Source organism: Littorina saxatilis, linkage group LG17 (genome assembly GCF_037325665.1).
Source record: "Littorina saxatilis isolate snail1 linkage group LG17, US_GU_Lsax_2.0, whole genome shotgun sequence".
Classification (NCBI taxonomy): domain Eukaryota; kingdom Metazoa; phylum Mollusca; class Gastropoda; order Littorinimorpha; family Littorinidae; genus Littorina; species Littorina saxatilis.
The window spans coordinates 42,203,975-42,221,292 of record NC_090261.1 but is presented as its reverse complement, the minus strand read 5'-3'; the positions used below and the strand labels follow the sequence as shown (position 1 = coordinate 42,221,292).

The 17,318-nt window shown below is 42.0% G+C and overlaps 1 protein-coding gene across 1 annotated transcript; it reads left to right on the top strand.

Moving 5' to 3' along the window:
• The first annotated feature begins 34 nt into the window (after positions 1 to 34).
• LOC138952982 (putative lipid scramblase CLPTM1) lies at positions 35 to 17,312 on the top strand. Its single transcript, XM_070324748.1, has 14 exons — positions 35 to 166; positions 2,025 to 2,234; positions 2,682 to 2,840; positions 3,453 to 3,576; positions 5,153 to 5,238; positions 5,792 to 5,909; positions 6,334 to 6,436; positions 7,262 to 7,406; positions 7,790 to 7,883; positions 8,782 to 8,972; positions 9,299 to 9,394; positions 11,094 to 11,229; positions 14,430 to 14,597; positions 15,799 to 17,312. The coding sequence occupies exons 1-14, from the start codon at positions 65 to 67 to the stop codon at positions 16,014 to 16,016; spliced, it is 1,950 nt and encodes a 649-aa protein (XP_070180849.1). The 5' UTR covers positions 35 to 64; the 3' UTR covers positions 16,017 to 17,312.
• The last annotated feature ends 6 nt before the right edge of the window (positions 17,313 to 17,318 follow it).

Sequence of the window (17,318 nt, the reverse complement as noted above, 5' to 3'; positions counted from 1 at the left end):
TGAGTTCGTGGACCTAATGCAAAAATATATTAGATAGGAAGCTTAGAGGATAACCGCATTGAAGATGGCTGACACCAACAGCGTGAATGCAACGACGGACGTTGTACCTGCTGACTCTAATTCCAGTGAAGAGAGTCCAGCTCAAAATGGAACTGTTACCACACAGGTACGGAGAATCATTGTCTTTTGATCACATTAGGAAGATGATCGTACGATTGCTTAGTAGACTTTGAATAGAATCGGTGATTCTGAGTCCACGAAATCGGCATCAGCAACCCCACAGTCATAATTTACCGTGAAATTCACCCACGTTGTTCATGAATGAGAAATGATATGGTATGATCTACAAGTTTCGAAATATTTTGTTCGTTTTAGTGGTAGTTCGGCAGTGGGTTTAGTCGTTGAAAGAACAAAGTAGTTTTCTGATTCCAAAGACTTCCTGCGATACAGAAACATTGTTAAAAACCAATCCAACCACGCAACAGGTCCTTCCTTCAGTCATGAGAAAGGTCAAAAAAAATTTCCCCACAAAGAAACCCCTGAAAAGTGTTCTTCTCTACAAGAGTAACCGCACACATTTGACTTAGACTGTGATTCACTTGTGCTTCTCACTCTTAGAAATCTGCTGACGACAGGAGCAAGAGTTTCAGTTTTAGCCAAGCCTGTGGCTTGAGTGAATCATGATCTTATCATAAGTTAGAACTGTGAAAGTCATGTTCTGTAGAACCCGTGAGTCACATGATAGTACAATCATAATGATTTGAGTTGTTGAAAAAGCAAGACCAGAGCGAGCTTTGGAATGAACTTAAATCAGGATAATGTTCAGATCAAATGAGTGAACACAAATTAAGGGAGGGGGGGGGGGGGTATATAGTCCTGAGCTTTTTTATGAAAATAAGTTCACGCCAAATCAATTAATCTTATCCCTTTCCTTGTTTCACTCCCCCCCCCCCCCCACACACACACACTGCACTGGCACTGCGTTTATCTTTCCACACAAGGAGTTGCCCTCTTCAAGTTCAATCCTCAGCCTCAGGTTCTCCAGATTTTGTTATGTAATCCCTTTGCTTTATAATTATATTGGTCAAGGAAGATCAGATTCAGACATAAACAGAATGTTATGGCAAGCTGTGCAGAAAACAATCGCAACATTTCAATTCAAGTGGTCCAGAGTGCTTCATGACTTCTTCTACGTAAGCCAAGAAGTTAGCCAATTGCGAGAGAAAACGGAATCGATGTCCCCAATCTTGTTTGAAATTAGAGTCAAACACCTCACTAGTGCACACCTCGTTTGGCATCATCGTCTCGCCTCCTCTGATTGGTCAAATCTCGTCCAGCTTCTGAGTTGAACTTAAGAAATAGAACAAGCACTGTCATTATGCTTTTAATGTCAAGGCGCTGCATAAGAGATTCATAAGGCATAGCGCAAGTGTGGCAAAGACTTTACAGACCTGCCTGTAGCATTTTTAGTTTCGTGTATAGCAGCCATGTCACTGTCAGGCAGTTCCCAAGGGTGCCTTCATCACAGGTACCATTTCCCACACAAGTATTTCTTTACAAGTATGAATCCTGTTTCACAGAAACCATCATGCTGTCACTGTCAGTGAGTGTCACGCCTCACCAGTGAGGTTAAACCAAGTGTAAAAGTACTAAAACACAGTGATCAGATACAGTATGTATTTGTCGGGTGGAAAATCATTCAAACTGAATGTTTCTATATATATATATATATATATAATATCAACTGGTATTTTGAAATTTTTTCCTGTAAAATTAACGTAAATTTCCAGTGTTAATTTCACAAGATTTTAGTTACTGACTGATTTACTCACCAATCTAGTCATTTTCCAGTTCAGCAATCCTTGATAAAAGAAAGGTGTTCAAAATATCAAACTGAATATATCAACTTGTATTTATGTAATGTCAATTGTCATTGCTGATATTTTGATATTTTTTGAGTAAAAACAATGGAAATGTCCTGTCAAGTGATCCCTGGTGAAGCCATTTGTGTGTCGATGTTGCAGGATGGGCAGGTGGATCCACAGCAAGCACCACCGGCACCGAGGCCTGGCATGTGGTCCATTGTCAAGACGCTGGTGCTTCGAATGCTCTTCATCTACTTTATCGCCAGCCTGTTCAGGCGTTCCCCGACCACTGCTCCCGCAACCACCTCAGGACCAGAGGGCTCTGGGGTCCGACCTTCCACCAATCTCTTTGAGAAAGGCACTGTAATGGTGGGTCATCATGAAGGATTCGATATGATGTGATGATATTAGAAGAAAGACATCTTTGTTTGATTTCAAACAACCGATCTGTAATTGGTGGTATTCGTCTCCCAGACTGACGAGTAAGAAGAAGAAGGAGAATGTGATGGTGGTAAAGTTTCTGAAAGATACAAAAATGACTTGACAACCACAATATCATGGACATTATTTGTATTAAAAAGGTAGGGGAAAACAAAGGGGAGAAAAGTGACTGAAAACCATCAAACCGTTTTACAGGAAACCAAAAAATTGTTTGTTTCCTTGCCTGTGAGTGTCTTCGTGTGTGTTGTTTTCTTATTGTTTGGCGTTGCATAGAAATTATAACAATATCCCCCTTATTTGTTGCGGTCATGATTCTCTTTTGGGTTCTTTCTGCTGAAACTGTGTACTATTACTACTATTATCTTTTGTTTTCAGGACATGTATGTTTACCTTTCTGGGGATGAAGACTTTACGGACTTCAAAAATGAACAAGCGTTGTTCTGGATAGAGAAAGGACTGGTGTACGGTGACTGGGAACATGGACCTAATGGTGATGGATCTTTTGAAAAGACAGGACAAATTGAGGCTACTGAGGTACAGTCTGTTTCTGTTTGGTATAAATTCAAAACTTCTCTTTTGCAAATTGTTTTGTCATTTAGAGGCAATCCAGTGTGCCACAAAAATGCAGGTTTCTGCAAAAGCAAAATGTTTCGCTCATGAAAAATTGAATGTTATGTATGGTGCAATATGTTCAAATTGTCTTGCAGAAAAGGGTGACAAATCACATTAATTTAACAAAAGTCCTTCTGCTTCTGGGCGCTTTAACCCCAGACCCCCGTTTAATGCAGCCCCCTGGAACCCTGGCATCATTTTCCTTGAAAGTCCTCACGGGCACTCTGGATTGCCTGCAGATATCGCCTTTTCGTTGTTTTTATTTCATGTGTTCAGTCAGAAGTACAGTACATATATGTACATTCATTTATCGCAGAAGGAAGCTTCTGTTATTACAATATACTCATCAAGTGTTGTTGTGCCGTGAAGAAGAATTTTCTCCCTTTTGCTTGCAGTCTATAGTAATTAGTATAAAGCCTGCATGCAATTTGTAAGACATTCGGATGGTCTGAAGTTGAATGTAATTATTATAACTTCCTGTTAAGAGTCTTGCAGTTTGCAGAGTGTTTTATAAAGACGTGTTGTTTGTTGCAGAGACTACAAAACAATGGCTCCCTGTATATTCATGTGTACTTGGTCAAGGAAGGAAAGTCCCCAGATCCTGCTGACAAAGCCAGTAAACTTTATTCCAGAAAAAGCACTGTCTACAGATCTAAACGTAAGTTTGTGGTGTATCATTTGGAATAGTTACAACTATAAGTGATACGTGTTGGAGTGGAAACAGTAAATGCTTGTTTCTTGATATGCTCAGAATTACAAGAGATGTTCAACAGTTCATGGAATTGAAAGAGAGTTTTAGACTGTGCTTTGAAGTCAACTTTAGATACCTTAAACGCGAACATTTTTCAATCACTGTCATATATCCATGGGATGTGCCAAAGCAATTTGATAGGGATCTTTTCCGCCACGAAATACACTAGTCACTTGCATATTGGGTGGCTTGAGAGTATCAGAAGATGGTGAAGGTGGAATAGTGATCAAAGAAGTCTTTCAGTGATGAAGATAAATCAAAAAGCAAATGAACAGCATCAAATGTACATAGCTTTTTTTGTCAAGTACCGTATTTGACGGATTACAAGACGCACCGTTTTATAAGCCGCACCCCTGACTTTTTAAGAAAAAATTGGGACGAGCCACGTATAGGCCGCGTCACTATATTAGCCGCCGTCGAAAAAAAATATAATCAGATCGTGTCAATCAATCAAAACAACCAGGCAAACGAAAGTACGGTATTTGGCGAAATCGGCTCCGAGAATAAACAAGTAAAACAAAGAAGAAAGGTGAACAAGTTTGAAGAAAAATATCACACACACAATTTGTAACCAACACACACATGTACAAAGGTGTCTACCGTTCAGTCAGCCTGGTCGGAACCATCAGATTCTGCTGCGGAGAAGCCAGAAAAGTCACTTTCCTCGCTGTCGGACACAAACAGCGATATGATCGCTTCATCCAGAACTGAAGAAGTCGAGGCCGAGGGGGTGACGTCATCATCGGAGCTTGAATCGGTCCCGCTCGTGTCGTCTGCTGTAGGTGCTGCGATGATCTCTGCACTCCGAAATCCGTTGATGATCACTCGTGTGGGGACACGTTGCCACGCATCCACGACCCATTGACAGACACACGAAATCGTAGCTCGCCGCATTCGCCCAGTGTTGGTGAATGAATGCGATCCCTCCGACACCCATTGCTCCCACAGCAGGCGCATGTGTGTTTTGAAGGAATGGTTCACTGTGATGTCGAGGGGTTGTAGGAACTTGGTAGTCCCGCCCGGAATAATCGCTAGCACGGCGTTGAGTGATTTGATGGTCTCCTTAATGGCAGTTGTGATGTGGGCCCTCATGCTATCCATAATCAGCATAGACTTGGTTTGGCGGAAAAAAAAACAGGGTCGCTTACTGAAGCACTCGGCCAACCAGGCTATTCAAGTTTAGGTAACGTTTTAGCCGCATCTTTTTATAAACCGCAATGCGATTTTTGGGGAAAAAAAGTCGCGGCTTGTAGTCCGTCAAATACGGTATTTGATTTCAATCGGTGGAGTAAGTCAGAACCTAGACACATTCCTGTAGGTGACGGAGAATCTTGGTTGAGTATGTTTTAATATTTAACAAAAAATGTGTCTTGTTTCTTCAACTGTGTAGCGAGATAAGAATAATGCCTGACAGAGGTTTCAAACTTGCTCAGATTGTGACACTGGAAGAATGAAGACTAACAGACTGCTACTAACTGTGCAGGTTTGAACAAGTTCAAGAAACGCCGGTTCCGTTCCACTGTCAACCTGCTGACTGGTTCCACTGATGTACACCCTGACCTCCAGCAGGTGAGATAGCGCTAGTAGTCACAGTCAAACCCTTGTTTTAAGACCACCAACAATTTGAGAAAACCTGGTCTCAAAAAGGAGGGACTCTGAAAATGGGGGTACATTTACAGAGGATAGGAACAGAAAATCTGAAAAAGTAAGATCTGAAATGGGAGGAAGTCTTTAAATCAGGGGGTCTTAAAAAAAGGGGTTCCACTGTATTAGTTTTCATTTTAGTCTCTCTCATGACAGCATTCTGCTCAGGGGTATGTTAAAGTATGACAGGGGGGGGGGGGGGGGTGGTATGGTATACATACAGACGCGAGAAGAGTTTGGCATGCTTTTGATGCCTTCTGTCAGCTGACGCCTCATGATTTACTTATTTTTTCATGGATTAATTTATTTCTTTGGTTTCTCATTTATTTATTTACACAGTGGACGTGTCTGTGAATGTTAACTTTGCTAGAACTTTGTTATGGTCTTCTGTAGAATATTGGGCTGCAGATGCTTACTTGCTCTGAAATTGCTTTCTCAGAGTTGAACTGATAACTTGCATCTGCCTATTCTTTTGCAGAGAGAGAATCAGTCAACATATGAAATTCTGTCCCACTGGCACCCGAACTTGACCATCAACTTTCTGGACGATCACTCCCCATGGATGAGGGGCTCTGTGCCGCAGCCTTTGGATGAGTGTACGTGTCTTTGGTGTCAGTTGTCTGACTGAGTAAAGTAACATGCTTATATAGTGTAAACACAAGCTTCAGCGATAACAGTTCAAGTGTTTGTGCAAAGCACCACAAGTTTACTGTACAGTTTGAGCTCTTCTGAAAATCATCTCAGAGTGGACTTTCAGGTTTTTTGTTTTGTTTTAGACAATGTAATATGTGTGTGTGTTGTAACACTTGTATGATAGCTCTTTGTACTGCAGAAGCAAGGCAAAAAAAGATACACATTTTTGTTCCTGTGATGATTCCAACACGTTTTTTTGATGTGGCAGAAGAAGACACTTTTGGATAGTTCAGTGTTAATCATTTTGACAGACTGAAGCTAAAGTCTAATACATGTAGCTGCAGAACTATTGCTATAAATTATATCTGTCGTGGTTTTTTTCTTCAGACATTGAGTTCTACCCTGGTGCCAACAAGTACTACCCTGTGATCTACCTGAACGAGTACTGGAACTTAAACAGTGACTACATGCCTGTCAATGAAACAGTCAAGTATGTTGTTGCTCTGTGCCTGTGTTTGTGTACAGGGCTTGTTGAGTCATTTTCTCTGCTGTAGAATAATTTTGTTAACTTGGAGGTTTCAAAGAATCATGATTCACTGTAGCACAGACCACTTGTCAACATTCTCATTCTGAATTGTCTCTCTGTGTTGGTACAAGTCCGTGATGAAAGCAGGTGACTGTGCTCGGTGCAAGGGTCGACGTGTTTATTTTTGTACAGGTCCACCATTAAATCTGAAAGGGCTATTGAAGAAACTGAAGGATTACAGATCTGTCTTGAGTAAATTTGCTTATCACGATTGATATTGAAAACTGCAGGTTGGTCTGCGATTTATTTGAGAATGTCAGGCTACAGATTGTATTATGTATACTGTACCTTCAGTAGTGAAGGTTGGTTGCTGTACCCATTTACAGGGTTCATTTTAAGGATGTGAGTGCATCGAGTATATCCAATGTCTGTTTTTGAGTAATTGGTGAGTCTTAAGATTCATATGTGTCCGTCCGTATGGATGGCCGGACGGGTCTTGAATGGGTGGAAGGTCTAATCGGGGAATGGGGGTCTTAAAAGGGAGGGAGTCTTCTATTGGGTAGGATGGTTGGGGAAAAGGGGGGGGGGGGGGCAAGAAGGGAGGGAGTCTTCTATCGGATGGGGAGGGCGGAGGGTCTAATAGGGGAGGGAGTATGTTTTATTTTGGTGGGGTGGGGTCTTAAAAGGGGGGTTCCACTGCAATGGGAAATGACGAAGGAGAGTTGTGTAAGCATTTGCTTTTCTTGTGTTTCTTGTGTTCAACTTTTTGAATTGTGTGCCACGCCACAGGGTGCTGAACCTGACGCTGACGTACAGCCCCATCTCGCTGTTCAAGTGGCAGATGTACGCCGCCCAGTCCATGCGCAACAAGTGGACCTCCATGCTGGGCTCAGACTTTGCTGATGACTCCGATGAGGATCAGGACTCTCTGAAGGTATGCGTCGGGGGTTGGCTAGAGTATGGCCGTGTCTTAAAAAAGATTTTAGTAAACATTTTACAGATCTTGAGATTTATGTTTTAATACTGTCTTTGCATATTATGAATCTGTCGGCCATTTGCTTACTTATTTTGTTAATTTAAAATGTGTTTGAAGACACCACCATAAATGAATGGAAATTTCATGTATAAGTAAATGGAAATAAAACTTTGTTTAAACCAAATGTTTAATACAAGCCATTGCAACAGTGATTTGTTTCTGAGGTTCTGAGAATATGGCATGAAACACAAATGATCGTGTTAATCTGTCACTGGTACCGTTATCCCTGCCGTTGCTCAAGTGAAGTTAGTGAATGATCACTCTTGTACGTTGTGTTGCAGACAGCCTTCCTGGAAACAAGTCCCTATCTGCTGGCAATGACTATCATTGTGTCTATTCTTCACAGCATCTTCGAGTTCCTTGCCTTCAAGAATGGTACGCATCCAGTTGATTGATTGATTAATTTACTTGCTTATTGTCCTCATCTGATCATTTGGAAACGGGCGGGGATGTAGCTCAGTCGGTAGCGCGCTGGATTTGTATCCAGTTGGCCGCACGCTGTCAGCGTGAGTTCGTCCCCACGTTCGGCGAAAGATTTATTTCTCAGAGTCAACTTTGTGTGCAGACTCTCCTCGGTGTCCGAACACCCCCGTGTGTACACGCAAGCACAAGACCAAGTGCGCACGAAAAAGATCCTGTAATCCATGTCAGAGTTTGGTGGGTTATAGAAACACGAAAATACCCAGCATGCTTCCTCCGAAAGCGGCGTATGGCTGCCTAAATGCGGGGTAAAAACGGTCATACACGTGAAATTCCACTCGTGCAAAACACGAGTGTACGTGGGAGTTTCAGCCCACAAACGCAGAAGAAGAAGATTTGGAAACTAATGTCTAGATTTTATGTTTTTATTGTCTTGGTGGTGTGTATGTGTATGGTGGCTGCATCTTGAAAGCACATTGTTTTTACATTGTATACATTTAATTATTCTTAATAATGCTTTGAATGAGTGATCTTTGCATGTAACTTTGAAGTTTGGTACATGTACCATTATTCCTCACCTGAGACTGCTCTACTTTTTCCTTAGTCAGTGTGGACAATTCTTGTAAAAGGGCAATTGAGATGAAATCTGGCCCATCTCGTAAACAATTCTGAAAGAAAAGAAAAATGGTGTCAGAATTCCTACATCACAGCAGCAGTAGCTAGAACCATGATATTTGAAAATCATTCAAATGATCTGATGCATAGCAAAGACTGGTGGAATCTGCAGGTATTATTTCATGTAAAGAACAGTATTTGGGAATCACAGAGGGGATGTGTTTGCTTGTGTGTGCAGACATTCAATTCTGGAGGAGTCGCAAGTCTCTGGAGGGGTTGTCAGTGCGTTCGGTCTTCTTCAACGTCTTCCAGTCGTTAATCGTTCTCCTTTATGTCATGGACAATGAGACCAACACCGTTGTGAAAATCTCCATCTTTGTTGGACTGTGCATCGAGATCTGGAAAATCAAGAAAGTCGTTAATATAGAGGTATGTGTGTGTGTTACATTGTGTCTGAGCTCTTTGTGGTTTACCAGCATTGTGTTAAAAAGATAAATATTATTATTGAAAAAATCTTGATGAGAAATGATAAAACTTAATTTTTACGGTCCTGATTTGCATGAAAAGCAGAAATTATAGCACTATCATTCTGTTTACTTCTGTAACTTGCCAAACCAATCTTTATTGCCTTGAAGTGTAGTTGTGGATTTTAGTGCTGCATTATGAATGTTCTGCTTCTGCCTGAAAGCAAATACGGTTTGCCTGTGCTTTATCAATACATTATTTAATTCATGTACTTGAACTGTGTTTTGCAGAGGCATCCAGGAGAGACATGGTTTGGTGTCATTCCACGTGTCTCCATAGAGTACAAAACCACCTACACAGAGAGTGCTACAAAGCAATATGACTTGGTGCGTAGAGTGTTCTGTTCAATGATGTTAATAACCACTATTGAGATTACTTCATTATAGTGGAACCCAAAACTTTTAAGACTGCTGGATATCTGAGAAAATGTGGTCTTACAAGGGATGGAGTCTTAAAATGGGTGTAAATTCAGAGGTTTTGCTTACAGGGAATCCCTAAAAGCAGGTCTTAAAAGGGGTAAATATTGAGAGGGGTGGGGGGGTGGTGTTAAAAGGTGGCTGTGCATTTCGCTACTGGTTGTGGGTACTCAACTTTAGTTAGAATGGTTGCAATACAATTCATTAGAGTCAGATGTAAAAGATGAACCTTGTTGGTTTTCAGCTTGCATTCCCCTACTTGTTGCGGGCTCTCAACTTTATTTAGAATGGTTACAATACAGTTAATTAGAAACAGACGTTCAAATTGAAACCTTGTTGTTGGTTTTCAGCTTGCATTCCCTTACTTGTTGTGGGCACTCAACTTAAGTTAGAATCGTGGTAACAATACAATTCATTAGAAACAGATGTAAAAGATGAACCTTGTTGTGGGTTTTCAGCTTGCATTCCCCTACTTGTTGTGAGCACTCAACTTTATTTAGAATCATGGTAACAATACAATTCATTACAAACAGACATTGAAATTGAAACCTTGTGGTTTTGCAGCTTGCATTCTGTGGGTACTCAACTTTATTTAGAACTAGATGATTACCCGCTTCGCCGGGTACCGGCTTCGCCGGGAAGAAGTAGAGCCGAATACCCGGCTGCACTTGGGACCCGGTGTAGGATCCGGTCCGGTCCCCCCTCTGAAGTAGTCCCCCGGGGGACCAATTCGTGGCAAAAACTGCTCTATAATGGTCCCCCCTTAGACATCCAGCCTCGTTTTTCTTGTTACAATGTTAGTAATGTTACCAGCAATTTCAGGGAAAAGAAAGGAAAGAATCAGAGACTGCTTTCATTTCTTCTTATCAGTATTTATTTATTATTCATTTTATTTCATGTGATTTTTCTGTTGAACGGCATTATAAATCAGATCTATTTTATTTTCTGCAAAATATAGTCAAACAAAGAGATTGCTGTCTGTGCACTACATAATACCGGACGAAGATATAGATTGAAAATGGCTTGAATGCCTAAGAAAAACGAGGCTGGATGTCTAAGGGGGGACCATTATAGAGCAGTTTTTGCCACGAATTGGTCCCCCGGGGGACTACTTCAGACGGGGGACCGGACCGGATCCTACACCGGCGTACGCACAAAGGAAGGGAGATAAACGCGCAAAACACTGGAGAAGATAAGGAAGAGTTGTGGACAGTGACCTTCTAAAAATAGTAACGGGAATATGGATTGAGTGTTGTGGACTAAAAATAGTAACGGGAATATGGATTGACGCCACACGAAGGAAGGGAGATAAACGCAAAACACTGGAGAAGATAAGGAAGAGTTACTGGGAATGGATGTAGTGGATGTACAGAAAAACCAAAATCGGTTCAGCGATGCGCGCTGAGAGCACGTGTTGAAAATTCTCATCGACCAGGTTGTGTCCGGGGTCTACCTGAATATGCCCACCAAATTTGAAGCAGATCCATCGAGAACTTTGGCCGTGCATCGCGGACACACAGACAGACAGACAGACAGAGACAAGCCGTATATATATATAGATGGTTGCAATACAATTCATTAAAGATGAACCTTGTTGTGATTTTTGCAGCTTGCATTCAAATACCTGTCGTGGGGTCTGTACCCGCTGCTGGGTATCTACGCAGTCTACTCGCTAGTGTACCAGGAACACAGGGGCTGGTACTCCTGGGTGCTCAACATGCTCTACGGATTCCTCCTCACCTTTGGTAAGTACAACTTGACAGGGATGACATTTCCCGCCAGGAATTCCTGATTTCAACACTTACTTCGTGATATATTACCTAAATGTTCAAAATCTTTCAAGAAAAGAAAGTAACAGGAAAAACATATTAAATTACATATCTTATCCCAATTCACATATTGCAATTTACTTCAGTTTAGTGCTAGGACGCTGAAAACTACGCTCACCCTGGTAAGGGGGGGGAAGTAACCCTAAAAATAGAACGGCCTTGACGGTCACATGACAACGTCAGGTCAAGGCTACCTCCCAGCATGCTATGTGCACGCGTGCTCTCGCCGCCATGTTTGTAGTCATTCTTCTCTTCAGCGACGTTGGTTGAGGACGTGTTTTGGTTTGCGCTCGGGCTATTCTTTAGCCCACTGCTTCTTGGCAGTACCTACCCTGGTCACACGTCTGTATCTTAGCTTTTCAGCAGACCACAGATCAGTGGCTAAAACCATGGGTCTCACAGGGAGTTCTCATCACTCCCCCTCCCCCAGAGGAGGATTTGTTCACAGACGCTTCCCTATCAGGCTGGGGTGCTCATCTCTCTCACCACACAGCCTCAGGCACGTGGACAACAGGCCAAGCCCTCTCACACATCAATGTTCTCGAGTTAGAGGCTGTAGCCCACGGTCTTCAGAGCTTTCTATCACTGGTGGCAGGCAAGCATGTTCGTCTTCATACAGACAATATAACGGTTGCAGCCTACATCAACAGGCAGGGCGGTTCTCGCTCTCACACACTGTCTCTCAAGGCATGCCAAATTCTAAAGTGGTGTCACCAGCATCAGATAAGGTTGTCAGCAAAACATCTGCCGGGGAAACTGAATGTTTTGGCAGACTCTCTCAGTTGATCCTCAAAAGTACTCCATACGGAGTGGACGATCACCCACCACGCTCTCCAGCGGCTATGGGTTTGGGTGGACAAACCAATGGTCGATCTTTTCGCAACCCGGGTTTCAAGGAGATTACCAGTGTTCATATCCCCGTTTCCGGACCCGGAAGCCTGGAAAGTGAATGCACTGGAAGTCGACTGGACAGGACTCACGGCTTACGCTTTCCCACCATTCCAACTTCTCGGAAAAGTGCTGAGGAAAGCAGAGTTGGAGCAACCATCCCTGGTTCTGGTCGCGCCGATGTGGACGAGTCAGCACTGGTTTCCGGATCTCCTCCGCTTAGCAGAAGGTCCTCCCATTCCTCTAAACCTGGAAAAGGGAGAATTACTGCAACCACGCACCGGCATTCAGCACGAGAACCCACAGTCCCTGCTCCTTCACGCATGGAGACTGTGAGAAGATCCCTGCTCCGGTCGGGTGCCTCGGAAAGGACACTTGATTTGGTTCGTAAAGCGCACAGGAATTCTACGAGCTCAGTGTACGCTTCACATTGGACGGCTTGGGTTAAATGGTGTGCAGAGAATCAGGTCAATTCTGTATCCCCACGTTCTATGCAGGTAGCTAACCACTTGTCATGGTTAGCAGCTCAGGGCAGCTCCCCCTCGTCTCTTCGAGTCAGGCGTTCTGCTATTTCGGCTACGTTGAGGCAGTTAGGTCACAACATTAATCTCAGCGGCGTTATTGCTAGTGTCCTAAAAGGTGCGTCAATAGGTTTTGCTAGAACCAGAGCCCCAGTTCCTGCATGGGATCTCTTCCTTGTTCTAGAATTCTTAAGATCGCAAGATTTTGAACCATTGCAATCAGCTAGTCTAGCTAATCTTACTCGTAAGACACTTTCGCTCGTTCTTTTGGCCACCGCAAGGAGAGGTAGCGAAATTCACGCTCTCTCAGGCTCATCTAGAGACATAGCTTTTGAAAAAGATGGTTCTATCACTTTACGTTTTAGGCCAGAATTTCTAGCCAAAAACCAGAAGCCTGATCAAATTTCCCCCATAATCAGAATTCTTCCTCTTAACAAAATTCTGGCTCCAGGGGACCCCGATATGTCTAACTGCCCAGTTCGGGCTCTTACCAGTTATCTGTCTTGCACAGAGCCTATCAGAGCTAAACAGCAGAAGCTGCTTTTCCTATCTCTGAACACGGCTTGGCATAAAGACAAGGTAACTCTTTCTAAATGGATCTCAACACTGATCAGACAGGCGTATGAGTGGTGGCACAGAAAGAAAGGGGGGGGGGGGGGGGGGCAGTCAGTTCTCCCTCTAACGTCGGCAAGGAGGCAAGAGCCTGGGCATCCTCCTTAGCTGTGCTAAGATCAGGAAGATTATCTGAAGTCCTTGATTCTGCCTACTGGAGATCTGAGGATGTTTTTATCAACTTTTACCTGCGCGACATTTCCAGTGCGCGGCAGGACGGTACCAAGGCTCTACCAGCGATGGTAGCAGCAGGGCAATTGTTGCCTAGCTCATAGGTGAGCATCCCATCACCTTAATTAGCAATCTGCTATATGTGAATTGGGATAAGATATGTAATTTAATCGAAAATTTTAATAATAAATTTTCATTTGATTAATATACTTACCCAATTCACATAGTGAAGTCCCTCCCGCCTGCCCCGCTTTAGTTCCCCTAAAAATAAGAGGGCGCTTCGAGCGAATGACGACAAACATGGCGGCGAGAGCACGCGTGCGCATAGCATGCTGGGAGGTAGCCTTGACCTGACGTTGTCATGTGACTGTCAAGGCCGTTCTATTTTTAGGGTTACTTCCCCCCCTTACCAGGGTGAACGTAGTTTTCAGCGTCCTAGCACTAAACTGAAGTAAATTGCTATATGTGAATTGGGTAAGTATATTAATCAAATGAAAATTTATTATTAAAATTTTCGAATATAGTTTAGGCATCTGAATCAATCCCAAGCCAATTTGTCCTTATCAAAAAGATTCTTAGGTTTTGCCCCTGTAATGAAGGTGTGCAATAATTAAGTAGCAGTAATATTTCGCAATAGTATTCGTAATTTTAGGTACCAGGAGTTTCTGTGTGAAATTGTGTATGATAGTCGTGAACAAACATTGAAAATGTATTGCTAGATTATAATAGGTTTTACTTATGAGATAAAGCTAGGAGTTCAGAGCTCTGCTGAGAGAGAAACATTGCATAATATCTTGTTACTTTGTACTTGACTCGTGTACTATCTTGTACATGCATGTATCTATTTGATTTGATTTTTGTTACGCTAGGTTGACTATTGAATCAGTTATTTGTTTCTAATATTGGTTGTGATGTGTGTTACAGGCTTCATCATGATGACGCCACAGCTGTTCATCAACTACAAACTGAAGTCGGTGGCACATCTCCCGTGGCGCATGCTGACCTACAAAGCTCTGAACACCTTCATCGATGACATCTTCGCCTTCGTCATCAAAATGCCCACGCTCTATAGACTGGGCTGTCTTAGAGATGGTCAGTGATTTCCTGAACAATCCCCCCCCTCACCCCCTCAACCCCCCAACAAACAAAAAACACCTAACAACGGCACATAAAAACAAAAACAAAAAACCATTAAAACATTTATATTATAAGGCGTAAAAGAACTTTAGAAATTTATTATGTCAGAAAGACAATCATGGATAGCATTGTGTTCCCAATAATGCATCATTTGTGCTACAACGTCACTGTAGTGTAAGTCCTGACAGAAAAGCAATACAGATGCTTGACCGCGGGGTTGCGTTCACCAGAAGTTTGCTGTAATTTACTGATAAAAGTCTCAAGCTACTCAAAATGACATCGGCAACCAGACATGCATTCCAGTTGCTATTTTCTTTGAGTAGTTTCTTCCTGACAAATGTAAAATCACTGTGTTTTTGACTTGGTTTGTCTTATCATAACAGAGTGACCAGTTCAGCGAGAGATTAGGCACACACAAAAAAATAGTCTGTTTACGGTATCCCGACCGACCCTATTTTTTCGCGCGACCCTAGACTTTTTTTTGGCATTTGGGGGAAAGAAAAAAAAGTCTTTGTTTTTTGGCAAAATAACTTAAAAATATGAGCAAATCCAAAAACAAAGAGACTGCCAACGTTCCAAAATTCAGAATCAAAAAACAAGAAAGGTAGGTTGTTGGAACGTTTGTTAAAACTATCAAGATAAGTTTGACAGAACTATCAAGATAAGTGTTGTTTTAATATTTGTTTGTCTGTCCATTTAAAAGACTTATGTCGAAATACCTGTGAATGTATTGTTTTGTCAATAACAAACGTTCCAACAACCTACCTTTCTTGTTTTTTTATTCTTAAAAATATGGTTTTTTGGAGAAAGGAAAAAAATCCCGACCTACCGACCCTATTTTTTTTGGCCTATGTTACCGTAAACAGACTTATTATTTTTTTTTTTGTTGCCTTAGTAGTACTTGTCAAAAACTTATGGTTTGGATAACTGCTTGACAGCGTTTGTGCTTCGATAAGGATGAAAAAGCTCATTTTGTGTGGTATAAATTTCGATGCTAGAGGTTTCCTTCGGATAGATAATGGTGCACAAGAACCCCACTATCACACTATGCTTTGAGAGCTTCAAACAATCCAAAGTCATGCTTCCATGATGAAATCTTCTCTACTTTATGTCATTCATGCTTGCAGAGTTTACAGCCCATTTTTCTCCATTTCAGACGTCATCTTCTTCATCTACCTGTACCAGCGGTACATTTATCGCATCGACCCCAAGCGCGTCAACGAGTTTGGCACTAGCGCGGAGATGATGGAAAACCCAGACGCAGCAGCGGTGGAAGGGGAGGGGGGAGGTGACACCAGTCCCCCGGCCATTGAAGGGAAGGAAGAGGGAGAGGTTACGGCCGCCAAATCTGACACTGAGAAGAAAGAGGACTGAAAGAGTTCCGCTTGGGATGTGTTCATTCAGATTTTAGAGCGTGTGTGCTGCATGGTTATAGTAATGTTTTAAAGGCACAGCCCTCCCCATCTAAATGATTCTGCTCACCATCTGGCCAGTGTTTTGACGTGGGATAAGGCCATCCGTACACTTGGACACATATTAAAAATCAACAGCTTGGACGTTTTTTGTGCAGAGTTGGATTTTTGTAAGGAATAATTTCTCAACTGACGCTGGTGTTAATCTGTGAAAATTAAATATCATTAAACTTCCCACTGCAAAATAAGCATTCAAGATGTTGGTTTTTGATATGTGAGCAGATCTGACATAGTAACTCATTTCATAGGAAGGACTGCGCCTGTAATTGTTTTGGGGGGACTGAATATTGTTGAATCACAACAAGCTGAGCTTGAGCGGTTGAGTTGTGGAGTGAAATATTCATTTGTTTGATTCTTTTTTTGTGATTTTAAACTGCATGAGCGTGTGTTGTGTATACTGTACAAATGTAGAAAATGTAGCGAGTATGTAAGTGTGAGATTTTGTCGCCGAGTTTTGATCTCTGCTAAAGTTCTGTTTAGATTATGTCACTGATGGTACACACAACATTGTGCGATGGGTTTGAAGGAAAGGGGGAGGAGAATGAGAAGGGAGGAAAACAAAAGGTGTGCTGGGGAGGTGCTTCATGTTAGAACAAGATACTCTGTATTAGCAACTGGTTACAAGATACTCTGTATTCAGTTTAACAAACTGGTTACAAGATACTCTGTGTCAACCACTGGTTACAAGGTACTGTGTACAAACTGCCTTGCAATCTCCAATTCTGTGTGTGTGCTTTATGCGGATGTATGTTGAGGAATGTATGATTAGGGATGTATGATTAGGGTTAGGGAACCCTAAGGAATGTATGATTTTCTAAGGGGTTAGGCTAACCCTAAACCCTAACCCTAAGGAATGTATGATTTTCTTTTTTCCTCTCTTAAATAATCAGCATTTTTAAACCACATCAGTTAAAACCTCTCTGTTTTGGTTTGAACAAATGGGGAGCAAGGAAGGTGTAAGCAGAGGGAATCATCAAGATGTTGACATTTGTTGTTTGAATATCTGTATAGATTCACCTGCCCATTCATACTCTACTCTGGGGTTACACATTGTGATGCTAAAACAAATTAAAATTAACTTGATGGAAACAAAATCAGTAACTTTGCATAAATGTTTTTAGCATGTAGATAAGAAGTGCATATCATTATCAACTAATAACTCTGTTTGGTCATACTCCATCTTTTTCCCTTTCTGCTTACAATG

Bases quoted from the DNA above. Each gene is read 5' to 3' on its own strand.
- LOC138952982 (XM_070324748.1), top strand. From the start codon at position 65: ATGGCTGACACCAACAGCGTGAATGCAACGACGGACGTTGTACCTGCT. The intron at 5,239-5,791 runs GTGAGATAGCGC...ATTCTTTTGCAG, and splicing joins TACACCCTGACCTCCAGCAG to AGAGAGAATCAGTCAACATA. The intron at 8,973-9,298 runs GTATGTGTGTGT...TGTGTTTTGCAG, and splicing joins AGAAAGTCGTTAATATAGAG to AGGCATCCAGGAGAGACATG.